Source organism: Vespa crabro, chromosome 5, assembly GCF_910589235.1.
Source record: "Vespa crabro chromosome 5, iyVesCrab1.2, whole genome shotgun sequence".
In the NCBI taxonomy this organism is placed as follows: domain Eukaryota; kingdom Metazoa; phylum Arthropoda; class Insecta; order Hymenoptera; family Vespidae; genus Vespa; species Vespa crabro.
In genome coordinates this window covers 7,435,782-7,445,353 of record NC_060959.1, presented here as the reverse complement: position 1 = coordinate 7,445,353, position 9,572 = coordinate 7,435,782, and the positions used below count along the sequence as shown (strand labels likewise).

Sequence of the window (9,572 nt, the reverse complement as noted above, 5' to 3'; positions counted from 1 at the left end):
CTACCCCCCTCTCTCTATTTTTCTTTTTCTCTTTGTTCTGCTTATTCATCTTCTTCTTTTTTCCTCCTACGCTATCCTTGGTTCACCCTTTCGCAACAGGAACGTATAAGGTAGGACGACGACTATGACGACGATCGAGGACGATTTACCTACCTACTTTTCTTTTTCTCTTTTTCTTTTCCTTTTTTTTTTTTTAACGTCAGGTCGAAAACCCTCTCCATTCCCTGGTCTGGGCATAACTCCCCCCCTCCTCCGTCCCCCCCACCCTATTTGCGAGAGTTTTAACGTCAAATCCGAAGGGTTCCTCTCCTCGAAACGCATGAATTTTTATTCATTTTTCTTTCTTCTCTTTTTTTTTTTCTTCTCTTTTTCTTTTCTTTTTTTCTTTTCTCGTCAATACAAATACGTATATTTAACATTAGCATAAAATCTCTTTGCTTTATTTTGTTATCGATCGATGTATTATTCGATATAACGTAGTGACCTTTACAAAAAATGCAACGCATAGGTTTGTTTAAGGAGAAAGAAGAAGAGGAGGAAAAAAGAAAAAGAAAAAGCAGAAAAAAAAGATAAAATGAAAATATTAGGAAAGTCGTCGGGGGAATTTATCGATTTATGCGAAATTATCATGGGAGGATGGTCGGCGAGTTAAGCTAATAAAAAGATGACATCGAGTCGCCGATCGTAAGAACCTACCGCGATAATACGATCGATCAATCGATCGATAGCAACAAACTCGTAAACGATTTGACGATGGCGTTTGTATTTTATTTCCGAAGCAAACGAGCTAAAGATATCTAAAAGCGTTTTGGTGCCGTGACGATAATGACGGGAACAGGAGGAACTTCGATGTTCTTTTATCTTTTTCTTTCTTCTTTTTTTTTCTTTCTCTCTCTCTCTCTCTCTCTCTTTTTTTTGTTTTTTTTTTTTTTTTTTTAAAGAAAACAAAAATCTCGTACTTTATTTACAATACGGCGAAAAAACCTTACTGCGAATATTTCATTAATATACCTGAAATGTATATGTATCGTGTGTCTGTGTGTGTGTGTGTGTGTGTGTATGTGTGTATATATAAGTGTCGTACGTATGCATGTGTCAATTAACGATAACAAAACGATCTATCATTGGAAACATTTTTTTATTTCGATTACTCGATCCAAACGAAACCTTCTTTGTTCGTTCTTTTTTTCTTCTCCTATCTTTTCATTTCTTTTCTTGCAATAATTATTATTATCATCTTAATATTCGTATCTTATATACGTTTGAGTTATGTCTTGTCAATAACCCAAATATCTTTCTCGATCGTAATAAAATAATATTATATATATACATATACGTGCATACGATATATATATATAGTATATAATATAAAATATCATTTTTTTTCCACCGTGATAACTCGAACGGTCAACGTTCGTTAAATGTTATTAGATATCTTCCCGGCAATTCTCAGGTACCTAGCAAATCTCATAAAATCACAATTTTCTATGATTAAAACTCCAAAACTATCGTTTGAACACTCCTCGTATCATTTTCTTTCTCTCCCTCTCTCTCTCTTCTTCATCTTTTTTTTTTTCTTTTTTTTAAATCCATTTCATCGAGTATAAAATTCGAGGAACGTTACAGATGCGTGTGTTCTATCCTTTGATTCGCGTTTCCATTAACAACCTTTCTCTTGTTAACACCGGTGATGTTCTCGCAATTGTCCTCTTTGATGAATTCCCGACGTCTGTCGTTCTCAAGTGTCCCATAAAGATCTAAATCCTTTCCGAGATAACACACGGCTACGTCAAAGAGTACTCCTATTATAGAAAATCCTAGAAGAGTGAAATGAAGGAATGAAAAGAAAAAAAAAAAAAGAGAAAGGAAAAAGTAATATCTATTTTTGAAAATCGATCGCTTTTCTCGTTCGAATGTTCTCGAGATAAGAGACAGAAAAAAAGTAAAAGAAACGATATTATACTTACCAGCCGACGTGATATTAACGAGATATCGAAAATTTTCTCTATGATGGAACCAACAGTTGCCTCTTGTCCCACAGGATTCTTCCCAGATCAGACAGGTCGAATCAATGATCGCACCGTAAATTATTGGTCCTGGTATCAGTGCGAACAATGATATTATCATAAGTGTGACACCTTGAGCAAAACTTTTGTCCTTCTTCTCAACGCTTCTATAGTTAACGAGAACATTGCCAATCTTCCCGGAACAGGCAAGAGTTTGTATGATGCAAGTGAGCACCATGAAGAGCAAATATGGTCCATTGCAACTGGATGGACATGGACCAGCTCGGACCTTGTCTAAGTTAGTGGATAATCGGACATCAAGTGCCTGGAGTTTGTTTTCAAAGTAACCTTCTTCATCTTTATTCTCGTCCAATCGATCATTCACACAACTGAGTTTTATCGACGGTACGCAACTGCAGTTACCAAATTCCTTGTCGTCTACTATCGTACGGCATCCTGCGTGACAGGCTGAGAAGAAGGTCGTTTTCGAGGGCTCGTGACAAACCGGTGCATATTTAACGTATTCGCAATTGCACGCAGCGTTGCAATTCGACGTTAAATTCATTCTGTCGAACGTATATAATCATTTTTAAATTTTTACCTTAGTTCAGCTAATTAATAATTGATTTTCTTGGATTATCGAAATTGTATTTTCAAACGAAATATTTTAATAGAACTTTTTAGAACGATCTTAACTGTTGTATATGAGAATGCATATAATTTTTTATTCTTTTTTTTTTTCAAATGCATTTTTTGCTCGAATAAAATTATTCTCTCACGAATTCATATCATTCGGGAAAGTAATCGAGGACGTACTCACTGCATAGTCTTAAGATCGACTCCTTCGATTCCTACATCGGAACATCCGAGAAAGATAAAAGAAATTTGTCCTGCGACGAAGCAAACACCAACGAGAACGTTCCAAGCTAGCAATGGTCTAGGACCTGGCTTGAATTTACTTATCACCAATCCTGATAATAAAAATCCTAATACCATGCCCACCAAGGATATTGGGCCTAAAACAATTGTGATTACGTTAACATGATATAAAAATTATTTATTAATAGAAAAAAAAAAAAAAAAATAATAATGAAGATTACTTGCCGGCAATAACCGTGCCGCCAGCGGCTGAGGTATTATACTGCACTTCGAGATATTTTGCTAAGAACGTGATATAGGCGGATGCACCGAGAACGTAAAATACGCCACTGAGATTGTTACAAGTGAGCAACCAGTTCGTTAATAGTCGTTTCATGGCAGCTGGAAATTCTCGCATAGTCGGCACGTGTTCTTGCTTCAACGAGTTCGTTGATCTTATCGACAACGAGGATCTCGTCGATTTTTCTTGAAGGGCCAGTTCTAATTTCAATGGTAACTCACCGTTCTAAATTATACATAGAGAATGGAAGAAAATAAAGGATGTTATCGATTAATAGGAAAAATATTAAATGAGGTTAAAGTATTCTCATTTTCTCTCACGTTTTTCAACGTATTACGTGGCCTTGGAAGATCTCGTGGAAACATGGCGATCAGTATGGCGAACATTCCCATGGTAACGCCTAAAATGATCCATCCCAACCACCAAGCACCCAACCACCGTGGATCCTTCTTCGTTATAACGGGATGAAGGGTTGGATCGATGTAAAGGCTCAAGCAACCGTATCCCAGTAGAAAACCAATCGCCGGTCCTACCGTACGAAGGGCGAACGTGAAACCTAAAAGAAAATTTCAAATATTTCCAATCTCTCCTTTTCAGTTATACTTAATATTTATCTGTTCTTCCCTTTTGATAATTCGGTCAACAGATTACACGTATATCATATCAAAAATTACACGAGAATAAAAGATAAGGGAAGGAATAAACACTAACATATTTTCATCTACGTGCTCGTTAGAAATAAAAGATATTATTTGTTAATATTATATAAATAAAAATTATCTTCTTAAAAAAAAAAAAAAAAAAAGAATCTCGAACGACATTCTCTATCGATGATAAATTATTTATCGATTCTGATAAGCTAATGTTCAATTGTTGAGATAGATATTAATTATCTCGTTAGATATTAATTTAAATATTATTACGAAATAATGTATAAGCTACGGGAATTTTTTTTTTTTTTTCTTATAAATTCAATATAAATATATCGGCTATAATCATTATTGATTTCAAAGAAAAATTTTATTTGAGTAAAAAACAAATATATAATATATATATATAATATATATATATATATATATATATATATATATATATATAAACAATAAAATATTCACCTAACAGCATAGGAGTATTTTTTTTCTTCGTGTTATCGTCCAAATACGTTTGACCAAGTCCATAATAAAGAGTAGTGCCAATTCCAAGGATGAATTGAGAGAGAAAGACAAGTAAACGGGGAAGAAGACTAACATCTAAAAGAGCTTCGTCATCGCAATGTTCCGGCTCGTTTGTTCGTGGACAAATTGCAATGTCTCTTGGCACTGTTGTTGCATTCAATAACGTCTGATCCAGGTATTCCTTCGTCAAAGCCATCGCATCTCTTCCAGGACCAAATATGAAGTGTGGAAGTGCGAGAACCAGGCAGGATAAGGCACTTAAACCAACACCCACTGCGATCCATCTTGGACGGTGACCAGAACCACCATAATATGTCAAAATCAGCGAGAGAATTTGTGAAATCTCATTTCCTGATAATATCAAACCTGTAACGTGATATCCAATAAGAAAGGTGTATCTATTTTTTCATAATTGCTTTTTCTTTCTCTCTCTCTTTTTTTTTTTTTTTTTATTATAATTATTATTATTAATTTTCACTAATATCACGTTTGATTCAAAATTCAAATTGTAAAACAGGTTTTATAAGATTTTTTTACGTATGCATTTCTTTATATACAATAGTAAATATATTTTATATGTAAGCTGAAAGATAATACATAGGGTGTCCCCTTTCAAACAGATTATAAGATCATTAAAACCTATAATTACGTAAGTCCTATACACACAGTAATAAAGCGCTAATACTTTCGCTTGATTATATAATATTTATTAAAGGAAAAAAAAAAAAAAGAAAAGAAAAAAATCAACTACCAAGGAATATAAATATCGATGTAATACTCTGAAATGATCCACATGTATTTAACGTTTACGATTCGATCGGTCATTAAAATGTTAAAAACTTCTGACTGCGAATGACTTTAAGTGACGAACGACGACATTTCTTAGCTCTACGAATGTTTCGTGTCCCCTCGCTAGAAGATGTCGTTTTATGAGTAACGACAAAGCTCTCACGTAACATACACACACGTATATATACATATATATATATACATATATATATATATATATATATATATATATATATATGCACGTCAGTGTTGCAAAACATGTACACAGTTAGTCCATCTAACGACAGATTTCTCACTTCTGTGATTGCTATATATATATGTATAGAAAGAGAGAGAGAAAGAGAGAGAGAGAGAGAGAGAGGAAGGGAGGGAGAGAGAGAGACTTACCTACTAGAACACATTCACATATGTAAGCATATATATGAATAATCTTCGAATGCATTGCTCGAGCATATGTTCAAATGAAAACGTAAGTACTTAAATGCATGCACATTCAGCATGAAAATACATTCGTTAGTTGACTTTAGATGGATAGGTAAGACGGAAATAATAGATACTAAACGTTTTTCGTACGGCATGGATTGGATTTAATCAACTCTTTAAGAGAAGTTCGCAAATTATTATGTCTTTTCGTACGATACAAGTGGTACATCGGACCGAAGGAATAAAACCAAAGCCAGCGAAAGACCCTCGGTTTAGCTTGAATTAGATAAGTGGAGGTCCGCACGATATCGGATGTACCGTCTTGTAAAAGTAAAACGAGGATTATAACGCGGGAATGGATCTTCGGTTTTAATGGCTCTTCAAAAACTTGATTATAATATTTCAATTGATTCTGATATTAATATCTTGTTTAAAAACTTCAATTTTTTTTTTATATACGAATCTATTCGATGATATATATATATATATATATATATATATATATATATATATATATAAGTCAATTTAATTAAAATTGAAAAACAATAGCATCGATCGTATTTCATCAAAGTTTTTACATTATTACAAAATATAGATCAATTAATAAATAAATTAATCGTAGACTCTTATTGTTACGACTAATTACGACACTTCAATTTACAAGGTTACCGTGTGTATGCATATGTAAAATTGTAAGATGATTAGTAATTTTGGAAAAATGAAAAAAGAAAGAAGAAACTCATCGGAAAATTATCAGATTATTGCAATTGGAATATTTACCTACATTTTGAACATTGTAATTTATTATGCATTAATTGTCTTGATTCTGTTTTTACTTTTTTATTGAATTTACGACTTACCTGTCGTACGACTGGGTATCTTAAACCTCTTTTCCAAGGTCGTGAGAGTGACGACGATATAAATGAAAGCCATAGCTTGCACGGTACCCAAGAGACCGTAGACAGCTATGAAATTCTTAGGAGTAGCTCGATCTCGTAGCCATTTGGGATAAATCCCGAATATTCCGCAACCGTTGCTCATCCCTTTAACGTCGCTGAAAAATATTACATTTCAAATTTCATAGATCAAAAGTTATCATAATACAACAATATATGTCTATCTATCTATCTATGTGTATGTGATAATAATGAAGGACTTATATAATTAATTTATAATGATAAAGCCGTAACGATAACAAAATGAGACTTACGTTATGTATTAATTTTCAATGACTTTCGTTATAATATTTCATTATCAAAAATGAAAAAAAAAACTTAATAAACGTAAAAATTAAACTAACGAAATAAACTAAAAATTAGGACATGAAACATAACTTATAATTATATCTATCTATATATATGTATATTACGCATAGATTTTTTTCTATACATACATATTACATAAGTTATTTTTCACAATACATATTACATAAATTATTTTATACAATTTACAAATACTTATAACCAATTAAATTAAAGACTTATCAGATAATTCACAATAGTTGCATTAATGATAGATATACATATTATGATATATTCATTTATAAAATGGATTAAAAATTCAATATATCGATATGAAATCGTCGAGATGAAGAAAACTCGAGATGAAGAAATCCGTGGCTTATCTATTAAGATCACGTAACGATCGATGTTTTTATCTTTCACAGATTAATCCATATAATTATACGTATTACGAAAGAAATAACGCGCGAATGTTATCGGCTTTTCAATTTAATTTCCTTTTTCTTCTCTTTTCTTTTTCTATACGAATTTGAAATTTACATAATTTTGTTTTCAAGACGTACACGCTTTACAGATTATCGTAAATATCATACTATTTATTGATTTACTTCAACTCGATTCTACTATCTCTCATTAGGTCGTAGATTTTCCACGTGATTCTCACAAATGAAATATGCTAAGTAACGTATTTACGTTAAACAAAGAGATATTCATGTGAGGATCAAAAATGATACGATTAAAATTATCATTTCGCGGAAGGAGTATAAACCAACGAAGATTAAATTGAATTTAAGAGAACTTAAACAATTCTTTATCGGTCTTGACCGTGATATAGATAATACTGAAAAATATTTTGCATTATTTCATTCCGCGTATTTGATATCTAGATCGAAAGAGAAGTTAGACTTGTTCCGTTAAAAGACAATTAACTTCCGCGATTCTGATTACGATCGTCGTACTGCAATTTGCAAAAATTGCTCGGAATCATTCGCCTACGAGCTTCTATTATCTCGCTTGTTAATGAAAAACAGAATAGAATATATAATAATGCTAATAGATAAAGATAAAGCGTAACTATATATACATACACACACATATATATATATATATATAAATACTATTAATGGTAGATTTCTCTCATTATCAATGATTTGTGTTTCGACGATAGATAATGAAACAAAATACGATTTATTTGAAGAACGAATTCAAAGAAGAAATAAAATTATTATCGAACTAGAGCAATGAACTTAATCGTGAAGAAAAAAAGAAAAAAAAATATATATATATACGTATATATATATATATATATATATATATATATATAAGATCGAATTTATACGATTTTAAAAGAAGAAATAAGAATATAAAGAGTTAGACTTGTAAGATTTACATATTGAAGACGGAAGGAGTCGGTTTTCGCGTGAATTGTCAAGCGACAAGAACTACGCTCTATAGGATGTATATGTACATGTGTACACCTACCTGAGACGCAAACTTACGTAATTGGAATCGCAACGAGCGAGCAGAGATTTTCATTGGCGACGATCAACTATCGCGCCAACGTGCACTTTCGAACGCTTCCGCCTTGTGATAAGTGAGATTCTTGAACGAAACTAACGGGAAAGCTATCACCGAATTTCAACAAGAATAACGAAATCTTTTCTTATCAATTTACGTAAATAAATGTACTGTAGATAAGATCATTACTGCACAAAGATTATTTTTCTTTTTTCTTGAGCGACTTAGATCAAAGATTTATACGAAATGAGAGAAGAAAAGAAAAAGAAAAAGAAAAGAAAAAAAAAAAAAGAAAAAGAACAACAATAAAACGAAAGGAAGAAATTGCAAAGATTACAACGACGACGAAAAGAAAAAAAAAAAGAAAAAAGAAAGAAGAAAAGGAAAAAAATAAAAAGAAATGAGAATACCGCGAGTAATCCAAGTACACACGGCTTACCCAACGAACTGACGTGTATATTGAGATAGGAGACAGCTGACAGGTATCATCGATACGAAGCGAAATTGAAACGCTTTATAAGGATAACAATATCGATATATACTTTACCGCAGTCAACGATGATCGGTTCCAGTCGGTTTAAATGATCATGATCGAGCAAATCGAAATTTGAAAAATATCGAGCAAGATGCTTATAAGGTAATCTATTCGAATGTTTTGACAATAATGAGAAAGAGATTGATTCGATATGAAAATACATACATTACAATGTAATATACGTGAAGAAAGGCAATAGAAAGAGAAAGGATAAAAAGAGAAATATAAAAAGAAAAATGAAAATAAGAAGAGAGAAACGATGATAACGAGAGGAAGGTTAATAGAAACACGTGAGATAAATATAATCTCGGTCTCTCACCTTGACCTTAAATTACTGGCTTCTGCATGGACTCTCCGAAAAGGAAAGGACTTCCAGGGTCGCGAGTCTCCTTAGATCGCGATCCACAAGTCTTTTCCTTCGTGCACGTTAAATTTTACTTTGCCTTCCTTCCTTCCTCCCCCTTTCTCTTTCTCTGTTTGTCTATCTGTCTGTCTGCCTGTCTCTCTCTTTCTCTCTCTCTCTCTCTCTCTCTCTCTCTCCCTCTCTTTCTCTCTCTTTCTCTTGTGTTTAGTGCTCTGCCGGTTTAGTTATAAAAAAGACAGACGAAGATAGAGAGAAAGAGAGAGAGAGAAAAAAGATCCCGAGGCCCCAAGAGCGTTCCAGTTTGCACTGATAATCGCGGGATTACTGAGCTCGTTCTCGTTTGTGTCAATGGTAATGCTCTC

General features: G+C 32.8%; 1 protein-coding gene across 3 annotated transcripts; it reads right to left on the bottom strand.

The window, feature by feature from the left end:
* Positions 1–1,119: 1,119 nt before the first annotated feature.
* LOC124424466 (solute carrier organic anion transporter family member 74D) lies at positions 1,120–9,572 on the bottom strand. 3 transcript variants are annotated; one of them, XM_046963552.1, is made up of 8 exons: positions 9,166–9,572; positions 6,413–6,606; positions 4,281–4,706; positions 3,486–3,721; positions 3,111–3,390; positions 2,827–3,022; positions 1,968–2,572; positions 1,120–1,817 (listed from the first exon to the last, which is right to left on the bottom strand). In XM_046963552.1, exons 2-8 carry the CDS (start codon positions 6,591–6,593, stop codon positions 1,621–1,623), a joined length of 2,121 nt encoding a protein of 706 aa, XP_046819508.1. In that variant the 5' UTR covers positions 6,594–6,606; positions 9,166–9,572; the 3' UTR covers positions 1,120–1,620. The 3 variants fall into 3 exon arrangements, with proteins under 3 accessions (XP_046819508.1, XP_046819510.1, XP_046819509.1); XM_046963554.1 differs by lacking the exon at positions 9,166–9,572 and adding an exon at positions 8,293–8,418; XM_046963553.1 differs by lacking the exon at positions 9,166–9,572 and adding an exon at positions 8,276–8,409.

Coding starts and splice junctions, on each gene's coding strand:
- LOC124424466 (XM_046963552.1), bottom strand. CDS start 6,593: ATGAGCAACGGTTGCGGAATATTCGGGATTTATCCCAAATGGCTACGA. Junction 3,722..4,280: donor AAATACTCCTATGCTGTTAG/GTGAATATTTTA, acceptor ATTTTCTTTTAG/GTTTCACGTTCGCCCTTCGT. Junction 1,818..1,967: donor CGTTAATATCACGTCGGCTG/GTAAGTATAATA, acceptor TCACTCTTCTAG/GATTTTCTATAATAGGAGTA.